Raw genomic sequence first — 21,480 nt, 5'->3', positions numbered from 1 at the left:
GATTAAAACACCAAAATCACCTCGGGTTTGAAACCAACAGAAGAGGCACTCTCGATTCCAATGCGAAATCCTTTTGTGGGCTAGCAAGTCAGTTAGTGATGTGATGTGCTAACCCTCCATACCCGTTCTTCAACGTGTGGCCCACGAGCCACTGGTGGCCTAAAGTGTGGCCGATAACACACAAATGTGAAAACGCTCCATCATAATCCACCAGAAATGCTATCAAATTGACCCAATGGTTTCAAATGTGTTCCAATGTGAAGCGTAAAAGTAACCACTACATCACTAGATGGCAGTGTGCAAAAAATTATGCTTATAACCCAGTAACCACAACGGAAACCAAATAAATAAAGAAAAGCAGTAAGTAGAGGTGGGGCCTCATCGCAGCCATTTTGGAGTCCTGCAGGTGGTGTGGCAGCTCTTACGGTGGTGTCTTATCAGCAAAAGTGCCCCCCCCTCTAAAACAGTGAATATCACTGCTCTATCCTGACTGTCAGTTTTAGCTTTCTTCTAAGCCCCCCACCACAAAACAAGACCTTGGGTTCATGGATTCCATGCAAAGTCAATAAGGAATTTCAAACCCAAGAAACAAAGTTGCTTTGTATTGTGACAGATCGTATTGTAACAAGACAGAAAAGCAATGATTGAACAACAAGATCTTGTGGCCATAACACACATTCAGCCAAACAATCTTTAATGAATTATCTCTGCAATAAAACTTCAAGAGTTTAGAATATAGTGCAAGTTCGGAATTCGACGCAGATGGACTCGAAGAAGCATATAACCACAAAGTAAAAGTGCATGAAGCAAAACACGCGGAGAGCTCAAAAGTTTCCTCGGACCGAGAATACTCGCACGAGTCAAAGAACTGTAATCATTTCAAAAATTCAGAAGAAAACAACACTGTGTACGGTTAGCAAGAAAAAGTATTTCCCTCCGAATTAAATGTGCATTAAAAATGGAATTCTCAATCAACAGCAACTTCAACAGGGTAATGGGTGAGTTTACTACTACCTCGTCTCGAGGCCTATTGCACCAATTAATCGTTATTGCAGAATTTAATGAAAGTGCATTTGGCTCATAAGAAAACAGATAGCTCAGAAATGTACGAACCAAAGACATGACCCCAACCCCTCCATCGGTGGTGCAGACCGGTCCCAAAAATTAAAGCTCCATGATGTATCGTACTGTCGTGAAGATGAGAGCTCGACTGAACCAGCGAACAACTGTTAAACACGGATCGAGATCAGAAGTCCCGTTTTGAACGAATCAAAAAAAAATATCGCCTCCAAGGCTTGGCCCAGTAAGGAAAGGTCCACACAGCAAAATGGATGATCCTCAATTTGAACAGCAACACCACTCAACCAATCTGACATCTGAATGAAGGACTATAAAATGGACAAGAAAAACAAACAACTCGAGTTTGCTCAATATACATAAAAAGGATACATATCCTGATATCTACAGGATTGAAGATGAGAGAGGGGAGGCAAGAGAGGGGAGGGAGAGAGTGGGGGTGAGAGAGAGGGGCGTCACAATTCAAGAGAGGGGGAGAGAGTGGGGGCGAGACGAGGGGGGGCGAGACGAGGGGGGCGAGAGAGGGGGCGTCACAATTCTTCTTCATTTGATACGACGTCACAATTGACGCTGAGGACCTGAGTATGTTTCCCAGGTGTTTCCCAAGTTATGGCCATTTATGATACGGTTGTTCTGATCTAATTGAAACAATGCCCCAATCCAGTCATCGTTTACGAGAGCGAAGGAACGAAGCTGCACGTACTGGCACGCACCTACGGACCCGCACTAGTATATATAATAAAAATATTTTTTTTGAGGATCATTTAATTATTAAGGGATTATTTAAGGCCTGTGAATTTCCAACCAAGATCAACTATTGCATAAAATAAGAAATGAATTGACCAAATTAAATGTACGCAATTATTCTGAGAGTTGTCAATCTTGGAAATTCCCTGATTGGTTAAAAAGAAAAGAATAATCCAATCATTTTTGCCTTCAATTGTGGTTCGAACATCATTTTTTAAATCTTTAATCATTTTTTTTTTTTTTAAGATGATGAATCTTTAAAATAAACATCGAGTTCAAAGAGGGTGTGACTGCGAACAGGAAGATCGAGGAAGTTGAAAGGGAAAGTCCCAAAGTTGTGTGTAACTTTTGTATATGTGGCACACCCATAATGATCTGGAGACAAATGCACTGTTAAAGCAAAAATAACAATGGCTGCAGGTCTGTGAGAATAACTGAGTCAGGAGGAATGTGTGAGTGAAGAGGGTGAATAAGAGAATTAAAGAACCGAGGGAGGAGATTGGTATGCAGATGAGCTTGATGGGAGGATTGGTAAAGAGCTGGCTGAAGTGGATAGGGGATCTGATATGGATGGAGGAATGGGACTTCCGAAGAGAGCAGTAGGGGATAAATGGGTAGACTGTGGGTGAGGTGGGAAGAATGTGTGAAGAGGGATGTAAGAAAGGTGGACGGAGAGAGATGGAGAGAGATAAGAAAGGTGAGGGGTGTTGTGGACAGAGAAGAGCAGCAGCTCAGTACCAGTAGGCCTCACACCATGTAAAGGGATTTTGAGGAAGAACATAAATCGAGTTAGTCCAAGTTACAGCTCGGCTGCACAAAGTATTAACAACGTCTCTGCGAAAGCCACAGGTTTTTAATGAGTGTGAACTTCTCATGTGGGACAAGGCCGGCGCAAAGATCAGGGTCTTCAGAACGACCCGTGCGAAGGGAACAGAGCAGCGCCGTGTGACAGTATCCTCTGCACAGGCCAGGTGGGTGGCCTGTATGAAGCAGAGCCCAAAACAAGTCAAAGACTGCATAGTCTTTCTGCATGCGCACTACCAAGTCGTTCCAGGCTTGTGGGAATGCGCTGGACAAGCCGAGAGCCTTCCTGGCACTATACAGCAGGCGCCAGATGGGCTTGGATTTACCACCATCAGCATTTGCCTCGGAGAGATTTAGGAAGAACGTATGGTGGTCGAGAACCATACGGGAGCTGCCCGATCTATCTCCATCCACCTCATACACACGATAACCTGGTGATGGGTTAAGGACACGTTAGGATGACACAAGGATGAACAGATATGTACCTCAAACGCTATAAAGGGAGATTACATGGATGAGGTGAATGTAACAGATATGCAAAATAGATGAGATACCTGGATTGAGGTCATAGTAGGTTGTGACGCTAGGAGCAAGAAAGGCGATGCCGAGTGGACGTTTCAGGGTCTGCTCGTCGTAAAAGACCTCAAACTGGTCAGTGTGAATGTGACCAAAAAACTGCCCTGCAATTGTGTTTTCATACCTAAGGAAGAAACTGATAAAATCAGAAACTAGCATCGAACAAGCAACAAAGGGGTAAACAAATTTAAACAACTAGTTTACCTGATGCAGCATTGCTTGCTAAAAGCAGGGATCCGTGGCAATTCCAAGTAATGTAAAACGTGATTTCAAGTCCTCAACATTTCCCCAAAGCCTCAACCCCCCACCCCCCCCCAGTCCCAACTCTGTCCCCGATATACCTCCTCACACTAATTCTGTCTTCCCCCTCCCTTCTTCCAGTTCTCAAACCACCCCACCCCAACTGCAAATCCACAACTCCCCCCCCCCCACCACAATATTTTTTATTTTTATTTTTATACCTTGTATTATCAAAATATGCATTACCTCCATGACCATTTTCTATATCACATTGCAATCAAAATGTACCTTTCTTTCATGATAGATGACACACTGCTAGTCTTGCCCCAAAGGGGATGTGAGACTTTTGCAATGCCTCTGTGTGCGTGTCTGTGTGTCTCCATGTCTGCATCCATATATTTTTTTACTTTAAAAAATGTTTTTCTCTGCAACCTCTTGTCCCATGGAGAATATTTTATGGCTAGCGCATATGTAATAGGTCACATGGTCTGGCAACCATATTGAATTAAAGGGAAACATTTGGCCATAATTTTCTCCCAAACCACTCAATGAAAATAAATTTAAACTTTGCATGCCATCAACTCCCCATGGGGAATATAGGGTGATAATGATGATGGCATCGGTGAAGTCATATTCCAGCCAGAATTGGTTGAATTGAAATCTTTACCTGAAAAATCTGAAACGTCTTGCATCTGATCTATGACCATATGTGAATAAATAATTAAATTTATGACGTTCATAACCCATGCCAAGAAACTATGTGACATATTAGGGTGCATGGATGATACGAGTAAGCCTGGTGTTGGCTTAGTGGTTAGAGTGGTGGCTTGGGATCCCAGGGTCCTGAGTTCAAGCCCCGTTGGCTGCTGAATTAACACCAGGGGGTTGACTCAGCCTGTCATCCTTCCGAGGTCGGTGAAATGAGTGCCAGTGTACTGGTCCCGGTGTATGCCCCGGTAAGAATAGGTGTACCATATCCCTGTGTGTCGTAAGAGGCGACCAGGGTTGGCGTCAGGAAGGGCATCCGGCCATAAAACATTGCCTCAAGAAAAAGCCCAACCCCTGCACAGCAGGGAAAAATGGCTGTAAAACGGTCATTTTTTTTTTATGGATGATACGAGTACATGGGCCGTAATAGTAGCGTGTTCAGTTAAAGACAGTATATTTGTTCAGAATGAACGTGCGAGGCAAGACAATGCACTGTGAATGTTGGTCTAGTTCCATCTGCAAATCTACATAAACCTCCCTTTCTTTGGGAAGTGTACAGACAACAGACCGCTCCCAAAAATAAAAATAGAACCGGGGTTATGTACATAATGTGCATATATATAATACTTCGTGGTTATATTGCTCAGATAGATTCCAATTGTATTTACCCATAGGCTGACACCAGAGGTCCGATACCTAAGGCCTGTGCCCTACACGTACCACAGCCTACAGAACCAAAATGGCACACATATGATTTTTCCAGTTTACAAACGTGGGAGGGAGCATGCCAGTGAGTTTTAACTGGAAGGCTTCAAACGCAAGCAGCCATAAAGACAGCTTCATCACATTTTTAATATGCAAAGTTAAATTATACATAAATAAAAGAAACCACAAAAATAGACTGCAGGTCCTGAAGCTCACCTGGGTCAGGAGCAACAGTCACTCAAACCCACCTTAGATCCTGATTTTTTTTAATGCTGTGAACAAACTTTGGTACATCACAGGTGATGAAGGTTGTGGTCAAGTTTCATCAAAATGATGTGTGTGTAGTTTCGGAGAAGAGAACAAATACCTATTTTGTAGGGTCAAGCCACCCCCCCCCCACCCGTAGGGTCAAACCACCCCCCCCCACCCGTAGACACACTTCATGAGTGCAGATTTTGATGCGGTCAATACACCTTCGTTAGGCATCAGATATGAAGCTTGTGGCCAAGTTTCATCAAAAATCATGTGTTTGGTTCTAGCGATATTGACTGAAGTGTTTACAGACTCACTGACTAACAGACACCTTCAGACACGACTCGATCGCATAAGCTCATCGGACGAAAGTCCAGGTGAGCTAAAAATTATATGAATAGTCATGAAAAATGAAAATGTCTATTTTATTATGTTTTACTTTGATCGATTGAAACAGTTTAAGAGGTAATTATTATTGTTTATGGGAGTTTGCATGTCGTACATGACTGATCACGATTTTTGCTGTAGAATCGTTTGTTGGTTTTAATGCCAGTTGAGTAAAGAGCAGAAAACGTGAAGGAGGTTGATCATCGTAGTAAATATTGTACCATAACACAATAGATAAGTCCTGGCAGGAAACAGCATGGCCGAACAAGCTTGGGACTGGAGGTCGTAGGTAGCCAAGGGATGTGCCGAGAATGCCAGACATAAGAGTGAATGGACTGAGAGAAAAGAGAGATTGACGTGTCGTGCTAAGGCAGTGAGATAAAGGAAAGGCAACAACCAAAAAGCACTGTGAGGTCACTTCACTGGAATCTATTTGTAATTCCGCTCGTAGGGATCCTCCCTGCGATACGAGGTCATCCTGCGGGATCCTCAGCGCCTGAGATTCGGCCTCAGTGGGGGCAAATTTGGTTGGCTGGCGCATCATTGGTTTGTGAGTGGTGTTCCTGCAAGGCTTGCGTTTCCCTCGAGCCATTTGTCATGCTGGTGATCCCCAGAGCGAGGCAAGAGCGTCCCCCAGGGATCCAATCCGGTATGCTTTGCACAGAGGTATAAAACAAAGTACCATGTCTCAAAATCAACAACACCATTGTGCTAAACCAATCTTGTACTTCTTCTTGTGACGCTTCACAATCACCTTCGTTGGAAATTAGTTTGACATCGTCAAATCCATCATCACATACCTGATATATCATCTCTCAAAGCACCTGCACAGTGAAGACAGCCCTGCATCGAGTTAAGAGATTGTGAACTGATGCATTTCATGAAATGTTTTAATGAATGCGTTTAGTTGGATGGCTTTAAGATGCACGTGAGTAAATTGCACAAATTTCAAATAAATAGTTAGTTTTATATTACCTACACGATGACGCGAGTGCTGTTCCACTAGTTTTTGGTTAAACGGCTCGTGAGACTGAGGGTGTGGTTACCTCAGTACAACCTGCGAGTGATTATAACCCCTGAGCATGTGATAATATTATAACAAGGCATTACGGGAGATTCCAAGACGAGACAAGGTGTAACAAGTTGATAATTTCTACTGAACAGACTGATGGGCCCACTCGTGAGATTTCCCCCCCAATAAGAAGCGAGGATTTGTGGCTCGGTATAATTGGCCCATCTCGCGAATGGAGGAAAACACTCGAAAATTGCCCAATCAATCCAATCACTTGCATTGGGGGAAATAGTCCAATTCTGTTGATGAAACAAGACAGAATTGTCTGTAATTTCCTAAACACATACCCCATAGACCCCAAGGATCACTTTGTATATGTCATTCACAATGATGATGAGCCCACCTGTTGACGATACGGTAGTAGTTCCAACTCCAGGTTTTGCGACACAGCCCTGGTGGCATGTGCCCAATGACGTGCACCTGTCACACAGAAAAAGAACATCATTGCAACTGGCATCGTATTCTGCTTGCCAAGGTTACCATCTGCAGCATACAAAGCTGTTTTCATACCAAGGTTTCTTCTGCACGTGCAGTCAACACGAGACTACCAATGGATTCCTCTCCTCTCCCAAAGTGCCTCAAGTCAGTATTTGGCTGAGTCTTGTTCCTCATCCAGGAATCCATCCATGGGGACCATACTCTGTGCAGAGCATTGGTGCTGCCTAATTAGTCTGCTTGGCTATTGGGCATAATCCTGGATGGGTCGCCACTCCGACACGGAATACCAGCAAGCTGGCACTCATTTTGCCAACCACGGAAGTATGACAAGCAGAGTCAACCCCACCTGGTATTAATTCAACAGTGAGTGGGATTTGAACTCAGGATCCTAGGATCCCAAGCCCACCACCCTAACCATGAAGCAAACTTCATGCATCGCATCATCCGTGAATGATGCTTCAGATACCCGAGAAAACCCCCTCTTCCTCTTTGCGGATCACTCCACAATATGCCAAGCAGCACCACATTCCATAAATAGGGAGGCAGAGAGTTAAGCGAACCCACCCGTCTATTTCCATGGTCAGCCACTGGAAGATGTTCAGTTCCTTTCATTGTATATGCCTCACAATCAGCTGTGACCTCTCCTGTACTGACACCAAATCAAACCTGGACTGAAAGTCAACGGCCGGCTGGGAAACCTCCAACGTTCAGTCATTCCTCGAAAAATAAGAACTACTCACAGCCTATAGACACAGGGCCTTTGTCCGTAGCTCACTGGAGTACCACTCCCACGATGGGATGGTGACCCCATCTGTCTCTCTTGGATTCTATGGTTAAATCTTAAGCTCAATCTCCTGTGATGAAACAGAAGTACAAGGCCTGTTGCTCTTGCATCACAGACAAGCTATTGGGCCGTTTTTAACTGCCTCCTCCAATTTTGCTCCCTCTCTCAGCCCTCCGACCTTCCCCAGCTCCAGTAACACCTCTTCATGAAACTCCCAAAATCCACTCTTTTGTTCCCCTTTTTCCTGTTTGTGAAACCACCTGAGACTGCTCAATCCCATTCTTCCCTCAAGCGATTCATGTTGGTGGTTCATCACCAATCCCTACCTGTGATCTTTTCTACCACAACGAATGCTCCCCAACACAACCTTCTTGCAGGTTCCCATTTCCTCCCCTCCTCTCTTGCCTGTTACTACATCTGTAGCCCTGTTCATCCATTGCCGTTTTGTCATCAGTCACCTGACTCATCTAATGAGCCGAGATTTTATATACAACATTTTATTCAATTCATTGCTAAACATAAGCAAAATCAACATTAAAAAAAAAACACACACAAAGGTGAAAAACAGCATTGAGAGAAGGGGGAGCATGAACAGAAAACAAAGGGAGACTTCCGTCTTAATGACCATCATTATAACAAGCCAACTCTCATAATAAAACTACTCAGTCGAGCGCATACCTCCGCGAGACCGACAGTTTACGTCTTGTATCCCACTGATAAGAAGGATCCAGATTTTCACCAAAATCAAATCAATAAGTCATTGTCGCACACCCAACATGTCCACCAAGTTTAGTCCGAATCCGTCCATATTTGAGATATCCTGCTCACAAACAGCCAAAGACAAACAGACATACAGAGGGAAAGCATAACCCCCATCCACCTTCAGTGGCACAGGTAAATATCACCTCCAACTAGCAAAGCCAAAGTAAACTTGCAGTTACACACACCTTCTCATCAGCCGTCTCGGCCTCCTGCAGGACTTTGATAAACCAATGCAGCTGCTCTGCAGGGTCTGTGTCATTGATAAGCAACCAAATGTTTTCAGCCGAACAGAAGTTCATATTGAGAGAAACCACACGCAGGCCTGGTTTCACCTGAGCCGTGTAGAACCCACCAAGCCTGTACTCACAAACCACAAATCACAAGCATTATCCACAAGGATGCCAATATTTTGGAAAATGTTGCGCGAGGAAGGGGAGGGAGATTTTGGGATGAAAGCATTTATATTACAAAACTGGTACGGAAGAACCACGGGTAGACTGCAAATGAGATCTCACCTGATGGTTTGAAGGGCATCATGAGGCAGCCACCGTGACCATTTCGAAGCCATATCCTCATAAAGCCAAGAAGAAGAGAGATTCCCGGTGATAAATGGTGGTGGGAAGCTATTGACCGGGGTGCTCTCATGGTTGCCGACAGCAGGGAAGACCCTGACGTGAGCACCAAAATGCTGCCAAAAAAGCGCCGTGACTTTGTCCAGTGCTGTCAGCTGGTCTCTCCGTGTCTGTTGCCAGATGTTGTGTGCTGGGATGTCTCCGGTCCAGTAAACAAAATCGAAGGTCTCATTTGTGGCGATGTGCTGAAGCATACTTTCGATCGTACGCATGGGCACGTCACATTTCCTGTAGTCTCCCCAGTAGCCTGCACCCACAGCACCTGGAGTAGGAAGGCCATCATCCTTGCGACAGCACAATGGTTCACCACACTCAGCATTGGACCCCTAGAAACAAACACAAAGTAACACAACCGTCACTACAGTGCCTTCAGAAAGTATTCACACCCCTTGACTCTTTACATTTTTCACAGCATGAATTTAAAATGGTTTGAATTGAGATTTTTCTGTCACTGATTGACACATAATACCCCATGATGTAAAAGTGGAATTTTTACCCTCACCGGAGGAGAAGGTATTGCGTTTGGGTCCGCTTGCTTGCTTGCTTGTTTGTTTGTTCGCACAGAACTTTCGTATTATTCTCTGCAACCGCTCGGCGGATTGAGACAAAGTTTTCACCAGAAGTGCAACTACTCATGTAGAATGTTTTAATGATAATTACGTCATAGGTCACGTGGTGTGGTAGCCATATTGGAAAAATGGAAAAAAAAAAAAACTTTGGACCTCTGTATCTCTGAAACTACACCAAGGGAAAAATTCAAACTTGTTACATGGCAAGTACTCTGATGGGGAATGAGAGATTTTTTTTTTATGACGTCAAAGGTGCCTTCGTTATGACGTCAAAATTGCATATGCAGAACGCTACATCCGATCAGTATGAAAAAAAAGAAAGAAAAAAAAAAAGTCCACAGAAATAATTTTGATGACATCATCAGTCACATGATTCGGCAGCCATATAGTTTTTTTTTTTCTAAACACCTTCAAAAATCTTCTCTGAAATGGCTGAACAGATCGAGGCGAAACTTTACACATATGACCGCCTATCCACGAGGAACAAAAGGTTCATACATATGATGTCACAGGTCACATGATTTTGCAGCCATATTAACAAAAAAAAGATTCTCTTCTTCTCCAGAACAGCGAGACAGATTGAGAGGAAACTTCACACAGAATGTTGCATTTTCACATTTTGTTGCGTTACAGCCTGAATTTAAAATGGATTGAATTTAAATCTGGATCCGGATCTTCACCAAAATTTAAACAATTCTTCCTTGTCACACACCCAGCATGTCCACCAGTTTTTGTCTGACTCCATCCACAACTTTTTGAGATATCTTGCTATATATTGTTTTTGGCCCTCTCTCTCAATGGTGAAGAATCACTTTAAAAATTCTTGTAGTCGGATCCGGATCTTCACCAAAACCTAATCAGTTCGTCCTCGTCACACACCCAACCTGTCCACAAAATTTCATCCGGATCTGTCCACAACTTTTTGAGATATCCTGCACACAGACAAAGAAAAACAGTGAGAAAAGGGTGAAAACATAACCTCCTTCACCTTCGGTGGCAGAGGTAAAAAATACAAAAAAAAAAGATTGACAATTTTGTAACCTTAACCTTTTGACCTCAAAACAATCAGCTTCCAGCATTTTATTGGTGAACCAATTTAGTTACCTAATATGCAAACCCTGCTGAAATTTCAAATCAATCAAATTAAAAATAATAATAATAATAATAATAAAAAGATAGTTATATGAGACCTTGAACTTTGAGCTTTTGACCAAAATATTCTCAGAATAAAGCTTTGTTGAAAATTTGATGACAAAAGCCAAAATGGTAATAAAAAAATAAAAAGCTATGGGACTGGCACAACACACCACAAATGCACAAGCAATTGCAAAACCCAGTCTCCAGCTGCACAGGGGATGGGCTAACTAGAACAGCACTTGGTAGAGTACATACCTCTAGGTTAGGCTAAACAGTTTACATTTTGTCTCCCACCGATAGGCCGGATCTGCTGACCTGAACCAAAATCTAATTGGCTTATTCTTTGTCATCATCTCCCCAACTCATCCACCAAGTTTCGTCCAAATCCGTCAACAACTTTTTCAGATATTGTGCTATATATACAGTGGAAAATCAAGATAACGCTCACCGGTGGGGTCGAAAGCGACTCGGGCGTTATAAACGATACAGCACTATACTGAAGCAGTGAAAAATATTTTACATTACATACAAACCAGAGCCAAAACACGTGGACACGTACGTCCGCCATCTTGGATTGTTGGGGTTGATGACGAAGCGGTCAAGTTATTTTCTTTTCCAACAAGAAATAAACACAGGAATTGAATGCATATAGAATATTTTTTTTTTATGTGCAATCGAACATTACTTACAAAATAAAAAATACAAAATGTACATTATCACATAAATCGGTAAAATATTTTCGCTTCCTTAATCACAAGACGGATACGGAATTTATATCTTGAAGAATTCGGAATTTATTTCTTGTAGAAATCGGTGATCTTGCTTGGTTTCATGGATGCTCTTGAGAGTCTTCGGGTGTCATCCAGAAGGATTTTAACCTGGAGTATCTTCAAACGAAGATTGGGGCATTCCTGCTCATCCAAGGACTCCAACCAACGAAGACCATAAAGGAAAGACTGTTCAGCTTTGGAGTGGAGAGGCTGGGGGAGAGGTTCAACTGGTGCCTCTTCTTCTTCCGACTCCTCTAGGGGTTCCTCTTCCTCTCCAGTTGACAGCTGTTCTTCTCTGAGCAGTTCTTCAGCCAGGTCTCTTTCTTCTTGATCAACCCAGGCCTGGAGAGCATCAAGAGCTGATGTGCCAGGGGCGAGGTTGAGGGCCGTGATGGCAGACCTGCCCACCTCCTCCTTGGAGAACCCATTGAAGTCTTCTTCATTATCAGACTTGGGAGGACCTAGGCCTTTCCTCCAGCAGTTAATGATGGTGTCCTTGGTGACCTTCTTCCAAGCTGGCCCTGCAAACTCCATCGTCTTCTTAACGTCCGTGGCCTTGAGGAAGACGGTCATCTCTTTCTGCTCCCTGGCCATAGCTTCGCAAAATTGATCTTTGTGGAATAGCTTGAAACAGTTGATGACCCTCTAGTCCAAAGGCTGAATCTTGCTGGTGGTGTTCTTGGGCATAAAGGAAGCGAAGATCTTCCCATCCTTGGACTTTAAGATGTCTCCTGATGGATGAGATGGGGCGTTGTCAATGAGGAGGATAGCTTTCTCTTCTTGCCCAAGCTTTCTCAGGTGCTTCCGCAAAGTAGGGCAGAACCTCTGGAAGAACCAGTCCTTGAAACAGGCTCCTGTCATCCAAGCCTTCCTGGTGTTGGTGTAAATGCAGGGAAGGAGGGATCTGTTGATATGGTGTAGACACCTGGGGTTTAGTGACTTCCCTATGACCAACGGGGTCATCTTCAGAGACCCTGACCTGTTGGCGCAGAGAAGGAGGCTGACTTTGTCCTTTGGCTTCTTGTGTCCAGTCTTTGTTGATGGGTTGTCATCCAGGTCCATAGTTCTGTCTGGAGGGGTCTTGTAGTACAGACCAGTTTCATCTGCATTGAAAACCTGGTCTTCTGTGAAGTTGTTGTCTTCAATTAGTTCATTGAAGACAGAGAGGTAGTTCTTGGCAGATTCAAGGTCTGCAGACTTAGCCTCTCCATGTTGTTGGTTCATGTGGACCCCATGTCGATCCTGCCAGAGTTGCAGCCACCCCCTGGTTAAGTTGTAGTTAGCATCTTCACCTCTCTCTTCCTTGTGAAGATCCTTGTTGATCTTCTTGGCCTGATGAAGGAGGATGGTGCCTGAGATGGGTATGTCAAGCTCTCTAGACTTGCAGAACCAATTGAATAGTTCCTGGTCCAACTCCTGATCCCTCCCAAGCTTGACCCTCTTCCTCTTCATCCCTTCATTGGAGTTGACAGTGACGATGAAGCTCTTGATGTTCTCTTCATCCTTCAACCATCCTCTTGGAGTTGAACCGGCGATGCCTGTATCCTTGCTGATGGCCTCTTGAGTTTCACCATTCCATGTCCGTTTAATTATGTGTAGCTTCTCCTCTATGGAATAACACTTCCGCTTCGGCATGGCGGCGCTGAACTGAACAGAGCAAACAAAACTAACAAATTTGAAGATTTCTCGGCTGGTAGGTGATGAAGATGTCGAAGAACTGGTACAGGAGATGTAACGGGAGCTTAGATTTAAGTTGTTGACAACTCTTCCGAAAGGATGTGGGTGGTAGAGCACGTGAACATTAGTTAATCTTGTACAGTACAGTACTGTACTTACGTTTGTGTACTGTGTTGTATGGTGTTAGAAGCGAACATGAACGTGAGTTACAGGAGATACGGATGCCATGATGATTTGAATTGAATTGATTTTGTTCATCTCAGCTTCGCCATTTATACGGGAAAGGTGCGAGAAGATGACAGCTCGTGAGTATTTTCACACCACATGTCAACTCAACACAGGGCAATGACAGCTTGAATTTTTTTCGCCAATTAGCGCTATTTTGGACTAACTTTGTCTCTATTTTCTCGCCTTTAAACACAAAATAGTAGTATTTTGGGGGGTCCAAGGTGTATGAGCGTTATATCAGTACAAGCGCTATAACGCTTAGCGTTATATCAATTTTCCACTGTAGTTTTTGGCCCCGTCTCTCAATGGTGAAACAAAGACAAACAAACAGTCCACCTTCGTTGGCAGAGGCAACAAGAAGCCGATACTCTAGGTCCCCCTCCTTGCTGGTGGTATGAGGAATCCATCTGTGTAATATGAAAGTTAAATGTTGAAGTTTTTGAAATACCGTGTACACAAGCCAAGTTAATGAGATGGTTGCCATGGCAATATAATTCCGCCAATCACAGCCGTGATGTAATCAGATTGAGATAATGGCATGAGGAAGAGATATCTGCAATATGAAAGCTAAATATTCAACGTTTTTTTGTAATATCGTGCACAAAAGTACATGGACGGATGATCGGACCTTATTTTCATGTCCCCGTCTCCGATCTTGTCAAAGGGTTGGGGGATAATAAACAGATTATGATTATATGCTTGTACCTCCTGCTGGAGCCATGTGGGGTGAATGAGGAGGTTAAAGACCCAGAAGTGGTTTACCAATGGACACTGGCAAATCTTAACACGATTGGCCCAAAATATTGGCACCCTTGCACTTTTTTTTCAAATAATTCACCATTTCTTCCAGAAAATTGTTGAAACTAAAAATATATATATTTCTTTGGTTTGCAGTGGAAAGAAAAAAAAAAGCTGTAGAAATTACTAAGTCTTAGCTTATTCCACACACAAATTCTAAAATGGCCCAGACAATATTATTGGCATCTTTTAGAAGTTGTTAGAAATAATTGGATTTCAAGCAGGTGATTCTCCTTTACTTTGGAATTGAACTCACCCGTGGTGAGTTGCAGGTGCCTGTAATATAAAAATCACTCAATCAACCAGTTTGAATAGAAAGGAGTCATTCTGCTGTTTTGTGTCACTGTGTATACCGCAATGAGCATGGGGAAAAGAAAGTAAAACAGAGAATTGTCTGAGGAGGTCAGACACAAGATTGTAGCCAAGCATGGACAATCTCAAGGCTACAAGTCCATCTCCAGACAACTTGATGTTCCTGTATCCACCGTACACAATGTTATCAGGAAGTTTAAGGCCCATCGCACTGTATCCAACCTTCCTGGACATGGCCGCAAGAGAAAACTTGATCGAAGATTGCAATGAAGGATTGTTCAAATGGTGGAGAAAGCACCTTGATCAACTGCCAAACAGATTCAAGCTCACCTTCAGACAAGGTTCAACAGTTTCAACTCACCATTCGTCACCAACTCAATGAAAGGGGGTTCTATGGTAGGAGACCCATGAGGACCCCACCACTGAGACAGAAAGACATTAGAAAGCCTGACTGGATGAAATGAAAGACATTAGAAAGCCCAAACCACACATGAACAAGCCAAAATCCTTCTGGGAGAACGTCCTGAAGACAGATGACACCAAATTAGAGCTTTTTGGTAAAGCACATCATCTGTTTACAGAAAACAAAATGAAGCCTTCAAAGAAAAGAACACCTTCCCTACAGTCAAACATGGAGGAAGTTCAGTGATGTTTTGGGGTAACTGTGCTGCCTCTGGCACTGGGTGCCTCGAATGTGTGCATGGCATCATGAAATCAGAAGATTACCAAGGTATTTTGTAGTGTAATGTTCAACCCAGTGTCAGAAGGCTGGGTATCTATTGAAGGTCATGAGTCTTGCAGCAGGACAATGACCCCAAACACACTTCAAAAACTAGAGGGGGAGCACCCATTTGAAAAAAAAGGTGCAAAATTTGTTTTTTTCTCTAACAATTTTTTTTTGGGGGGGGGGGGTTGGAAATCACCTAAAACATGTAAAAATGCAAAAAAAAAAATTCAAATATTTTTCAAATAAAATCTAAATTTTTTTGAAAAAAAAAGTTGCAAATTTTTTTTTTTTTTTTTTGGACCAAGTCCAAAATCTAATGGCATGATCCTTGGACCATACCTAATCCCCCCACCAAGTTTCGTCGAAATCCGTCCAGGAGTTTTTCCGTAATACTGTTCACAAACAAACAAACCAACAGACAGGGATGAAAACAGTAACCTCCATCCATCTTCGATGGCGGAGGTTAATCACCCAGGAATGGATCAAGACAAAACGCTGGACTGTTCTGAAGTGGCCAGCAATGAGTCCAGATCTAAATCACATTGAACACCTCTGGGGAGATCTGAAAACAGCAGTTGGGAGAAGGCACCCTTCAAATCTGGGAGAACTGGAGCAGTTTACACAACAAGAGTGGGACAAACTGCCACTAGAGGAGGAGGAGGAGGAAGCTCATTCTTTGCTGTAGTAAGTGCTTGACTGCAGTTATTTTGTCCAAAGGTTGCGCTTCCAAATATTTAGTTGAGGGTGTTTATAATTTTGTCAATGCCATTTCTTTTTATTTCCTGATTTAAAAGGGTATATTAAGTTCTGAATCAAAAACAAAGGTTCTATTATATTAACAGTGAAATAAGGAATTGGAGACAAAATACTTTTGTCAATTTCAACTTATTTTTGAGAAATTGTGAGTTATTTGAAAAAAGTGCAAGGGTGCAAATATTTTTGGCCACAACTGGATGGGGAATTACATCACATGCCACGTACAATGTGGGTCGAGTTCACACCAATATAGTGCAATGTTATTGCACAATATTACTGAACCACTCTAGTTATCAATATTACAGCAAGGTTAAAAGACATAAATAATAAATAAAATCGAAATTGGTCAATCCAAACAGAGACCCAATCAGGTTTTAGCTATTCAAGGGCATGATTATTATTATTCAGCATTCAAGGGATCAACACATTGATGAGAATAAATACGGGGTCAGAGTTCAGTTTGAACGATACCTCTTTATAAGCCGCATCCCAGTGCACGTCGGTGATAAACAAAATCCGATCAACAGGTGTGCCAGGTGGTGGTGGAACAGGAGGGCGCACCGGCGGTTTGGGCACTCCTGGGAATTGCACGGTCCAGTTGCTGGCACCACTGTTCCAGTGGCCGCACGATTCACCGAGGAGGAGACCGCAGGCGGAGCCGGGCGACAGCAGTGAGCGGACCAGCACAGTGAGGACGTCGTGGCGGAATAACTGCACGGTGTCCGTACATACCTGATTGGGGGTTGTGGAACCAGCACAGCAGAGTAAAAATCATACTTCTCACATAAACAAGTGGCACAATCCATGTGTTTTGAAGATGTAGGTCAAATATCATACACGTGCAACAGAGAACTTCGGACCACTGCGCTTGCATTTTAGGGGAAAACAAACAATCAATCCATGGGGCAACAAGGGCATGTATGGTAAACGATAACACTGGGCGGCATTTGAAATATTTTTTTCAGAGGTCTAGGTTTTCTCAACGGTTCTTGTATGTTTTTTGCATGCTGAATTCAGAAATGTATCTAATTTCGCTCAATCAGGTCAAGTTTTTATGCTATCTCAAGTTTAAGGAAAAAATAATCAATTTTTGTTTTTTTTAATTAGCATTTTTAAAATTCAAAATCAGACTTACATTGACAGAAAATGTACAAACTATATATAAAATGACACACTCGCTTGCGAGACGCGGCTAAAAAGGTTCATCCTTCAATAATAGCAAACATAAACCAACAACTTCCCCATGGGGTGTCATGTGGTACTTAAATAAATCAACATTACAACTAACTTATTGAATAACTGAATGAAACACGATCGTTAGGGTGTTCATATGTTTTTTTCATGCATTTTCCCCCCTCGCATCCCCACCACCTTCTCCCCTCACAAACACCACCACCAACTTCTCCCCTCACAAACACCACCACCAACACCTTCTCCCCTCACAAACACCACCACCAACACCTTCTCCCCTCACAAACACCACCACCAACACCTTCTCCCCTAACAAACACCAACACCTTCCCCCAAACAGCCCCATGCCTAACCACCTCACCACCAAACACTACCAAGGCTCACCACCAACCTCACCCCCATACCTCACCACCCTCACCACCAACCTCACCACCACACCTCACCCCCAACCTCACCCACATACCTCACCACCAACCTCACCCCCAAACACTCTCGTGCGAGCATTCCACACCATTCATACTCCACCACCAAAAATCCCTCGGCATCCCACCAACCACACCGTGCTATCGGCGATGCGCAGGCGGATACACAGCTTGCTCAGTGCCGAGGCCACGGCGTTCTCGCCAGACTCGAGTCGGAGCGCCGTGTCCAGGGTCCACACTGCAGCGCGGCACAGGTCACAGGTCCATCGGGATTCGTGCGGCTCCACCGGCCGGGAGTGTCCGGCAGGCAGCGCGACCAAAAGGAGTAGTGGAGCCAAGACGAGTACACGATGCTCCATGATCGGCGAGGACACGGTCTACGACTGGTGGGGTTCGCATCCGACAAATCATAAAGATAAGCACACCCTCCACCTCCACTTCTCTCTTTTTATTTTTATTTTTTTTTAAAGTTTCTTCCGTTTCCCCAAATGAAACCACGTTTCCTCTTATTTAATAAATAAATCCTCTACTTTCTGAGTTTCCTCAATGCTAATTCCCTTTTGATATAACAAAAAAATTAAGTAAGTACCCTGTACTGTACGAACATTGTGTACTGTACTGTATTTACGAGAGGGTAATGGTCAAGACGGTCACACCAACTATTCCGTCATGGCCTCCATGTGGTGTACGAACAAAGTCACCCTAGATCTCGACTCGAGAGCAACACAATGCCCAGAAATTTTCGGATATCTAGGTCTGGGAGGTATGCTACAGATAGGGTGAGCATTTTCCTGGTTTTATCGAGGACAGTCCTGTTTTCTGCCACTCTGTCCGATATTGATAAACCCCCTGACGCCTTTATGACCATTTTCCTTTTGAGCCAATCAACCTTTCGACTCACGATTAAATTTTTGATTGTTGGTCTTAATTTATTGACATATTTCTCATTTAAATTATTCCCGCGTTTGTATTGTTCCTGCGAATCCCAATAACGGTCCGAATTGTCACGTTTCCTAATGACGTCATTACGTGATGGGCGATGGCTGCTTGTTTGACGCTGTCGAACGTTCGGCTTCAAAATCAGTTTGACGTCACCGTTAATTCAAAACGCCGAAGAAAAAGTCTTCCTTCAACTCAGAATGGTCGAAAGAACGATGCGAGAAGAGTGAGGCGAGGTATCTGAAACTTTTCAGCAAAGCCAGGATATACTTGTGATGTCACGAAGTTTGAATCGAAAATGGATATTATCCTATGTTCCACCCATGTTTTTCCTCATGCATATTTATGTTCCACCCATATTTTTCCTCATGCATATTCATATTTTTCATCCATATTTATGTTCCACCCATGATTTTCCTCATGCATATTCATATTTTTCCTCATGTATATTTATGCTCCACCCATGTTTTTCCTCATGCATATTCATGTTTTTCCTCATCCATATTTATGCTCCACCCATGTTTTTCCTCATGCATATTTATGTTCCACCCATGTTTTTCCTCATGCATATTCCTGTTTTTCCTCATCCATATTTATGCTCCACCCATGTTTTTCCTCATGCATATTTATGTTCCACCCATGATTTCCTCATGCATATTCATATTTTTGTTCATGCATATTTATTCTCTGCCCATGTTTTTCCTCATGCATATTTATGCTCCGCCCATGTTTTTCCTCATGCATATTTATGCTCCGCCCATGTTTTTCCTCATGCATATTTATGCTCCGCCCATGTTTTTCCTCATGCATATTTATGCTCCGCCCATGTTTTTCCTCATGCATATTTATGCTCCACCCATGTTTTTCCTCATGCATATTTATGCTCCACCCATGTTTTTCCTCATGCATATTTATGCTCCACCCATGTTTTTCCTCATGCATATTTATGCTCCACCCATGTTTTTTCCTCATGCACATTCATATTTTTCCTCATTCATATTTATGCTCCACCCATCTTTTTCCTCATGCATATTCATATTTTTCCTCTTGCAGATTCATATTTTTCCTCATGCATATTTATGCTCCCCCCATGTTTTTCCTCATGCATATTCATATTTTTCCTCATGCATATTTATGCTCCACCCATGTTTTACCTCATGCATATTTATGCTCCACCCATATTTTTCCTCATGCATATTTATGCTCCACCCATGTTTTTTCCTCATGCACATTCATATTTTTCCTCATGCATATTTATGCTCCGCCCATGATTTTCCTCATGCATATTCATATTTTTCCTCATGCATATTTATGCTCCCCCCATGTTTTTCCTCATGCATATTCATATTTTTCCTCATGCATATTTATGCTCCACCCATCTTTTTCTTCTTTCATATTTATGTTCCACCCATGTTTTTCCTCATTCATATCTATGCTCCGCCCATGTTTTTCCTCATGCATATTTATGCTCCACCCATGTTTTTCCTCATGCATATTTATGCTCCACCCATGTTTTTCCTCATGCATATTTATGCTCCGCCCATGTTTTTCCTCATGCATATTTATGCTCCACCCATGTTTTTCCTCATCCATATTTATGCTCCGCCCATGTTTTTCCTCATCCATATTTATGCTCCGCCCATGTTTTTCCTCATCCATATTTATGCTCCACCCATGATTTTCCTCATGCATATTCATGTTTTTCCTCATGCATATTCATGTTTTTCCTCATGTGTATTTATGCTCCGCCCATGTTTTTCCTCATCCATATTTATGCTTCACCCATGTTTTTCCTCATGCTTATTTATGTTTTTCCTCATGCATATTTATGCTCCATCCATATTTATGCTCCACCCATGTTTTTCCTCATGCATATTCATATTTTTCCTCATGCATATTTATGCTCCGACCATGTTTTTCCTCATCCATATTTCTGCTCCACCCATGATTTTCCTCATGCATATTCATGTTTTTCCTCATGCATTTTCATATTTTTCCTCATGCATATTTATGCTCCACCCATGTGTTGCATCATCGCTGCTGCTTGGAAGCCAGGATGGCTCTTCCCTGTCTGGTGACTTGGTGGTTGTCTGTGGAGGAAGCACGTTTTTTACCGTCAGTACTTGTCCAGAGTGTTTTTAAAATAAAGTAAAAGTGATTTAAACCTCTAAGTGTTGGTAAGCTGCCTGGAGCATTCTTTCTTCAAATAATCGGTACACGTAGGCCATTCCAGGATAACATTTCAGGAACATGAAGAGAATCAGCGCCTACATGTTCTCAATATCATGTAGCAAGAACGGTTTATCCATTGATGACCACAGCTTGGCGAAACCAGAGGAACAGTCTGTAAGTAGACCATAAGAAAGCAGAACTCCAGCTCTGCTTTCATTTTCAGAGAATGCAAATTAAGACATGTCTACATTCACTTCCTGGGTACCAAAATTAAATTCTGAATGATTAGAGAGAAGGACATATTTACGCTCCACCCATGTTTATGCTCCACTGAATCTGAATGATTAGAGAAAAGGACAGAAATATAAACACCCATCGATCCTAGAATGGAGCACACATTTCACATTTTGGTAGTTTTCATAACTGTGGTTATTATGAATTATCACTGAATTTAATAAATAAATAAAAATCACAAGCACGAAATGCAACTGTCCACTATTCTTGAAGCCCCTATAGATGGCCAAACTAGTTAGAGGAGGCCTTCTGCTGGATCTTTTTCCAGGTTAATTGGTCATAGTTGGAGGTCGTTATTCATCTT

General features: G+C 42.8%; 1 protein-coding gene and 1 long non-coding RNA gene across 3 annotated transcripts; one reads left to right on the top strand and one right to left on the bottom strand.

Moving 5' to 3' along the window:
- Positions 1–581: 581 nt before the first annotated feature.
- SMPD1 (sphingomyelin phosphodiesterase 1) lies at positions 582–18,301 on the bottom strand. 2 transcript variants are annotated; one of them, XM_085852738.1, is made up of 7 exons: positions 17,900–18,301; positions 16,630–16,890; positions 9,068–9,510; positions 8,738–8,909; positions 6,912–6,988; positions 3,183–3,328; positions 582–3,059 (listed from the first exon to the last, which is right to left on the bottom strand). In XM_085852738.1, the coding sequence occupies exons 1-7, from the start codon at positions 18,128–18,130 to the stop codon at positions 2,647–2,649; spliced, it is 1,743 nt and encodes a 580-aa protein (XP_085708864.1). In that variant the 5' UTR covers positions 18,131–18,301; the 3' UTR covers positions 582–2,646. The 2 variants fall into 2 exon arrangements, with proteins under 2 accessions (XP_085708864.1, XP_085708865.1); XM_085852739.1 differs by having other exon boundaries at positions 17,909–18,298.
- Positions 18,302–18,431: 130 nt separating this feature from the next.
- On the top strand, positions 18,432–20,874 carry LOC147014618 (uncharacterized). The gene is made up of 2 exons (XR_015050824.1): positions 18,432–18,946; positions 20,762–20,874. It is a non-coding gene; the product is annotated as an uncharacterized LOC147014618 (long non-coding RNA).
- The last annotated feature ends 606 nt before the right edge of the window (positions 20,875–21,480 follow it).

Source organism: Eptatretus burgeri, chromosome 13 (genome assembly GCF_056783735.1).
Source record: "Eptatretus burgeri isolate ZD-2024b chromosome 13, Ebu_testis_v1, whole genome shotgun sequence".
In the NCBI taxonomy this organism is placed as follows: domain Eukaryota; kingdom Metazoa; phylum Chordata; class Myxini; order Myxiniformes; family Myxinidae; genus Eptatretus; species Eptatretus burgeri.
Note: the sequence above shows the minus strand (reverse complement) of the source record. Positions and strands in the feature narration are given on the sequence as shown.

Bases quoted from the DNA above. Each gene is read 5' to 3' on its own strand.
- SMPD1 (XM_085852738.1), bottom strand. From the start codon at position 18,130: ATGGAGCATCGTGTACTCGTCTTGGCTCCACTACTCCTTTTGGTCGCG. The intron at 3,329-6,911 runs GTGGGCTCATCA...TTTCTTCCTTAG, and splicing joins TACTACCGTATCGTCAACAG to GTATGAAAACACAATTGCAG. The intron at 3,060-3,182 runs GTATCTCATCTA...ACCCATCACCAG, and splicing joins CTACTATGACCTCAATCCAG to GTTATCGTGTGTATGAGGTG.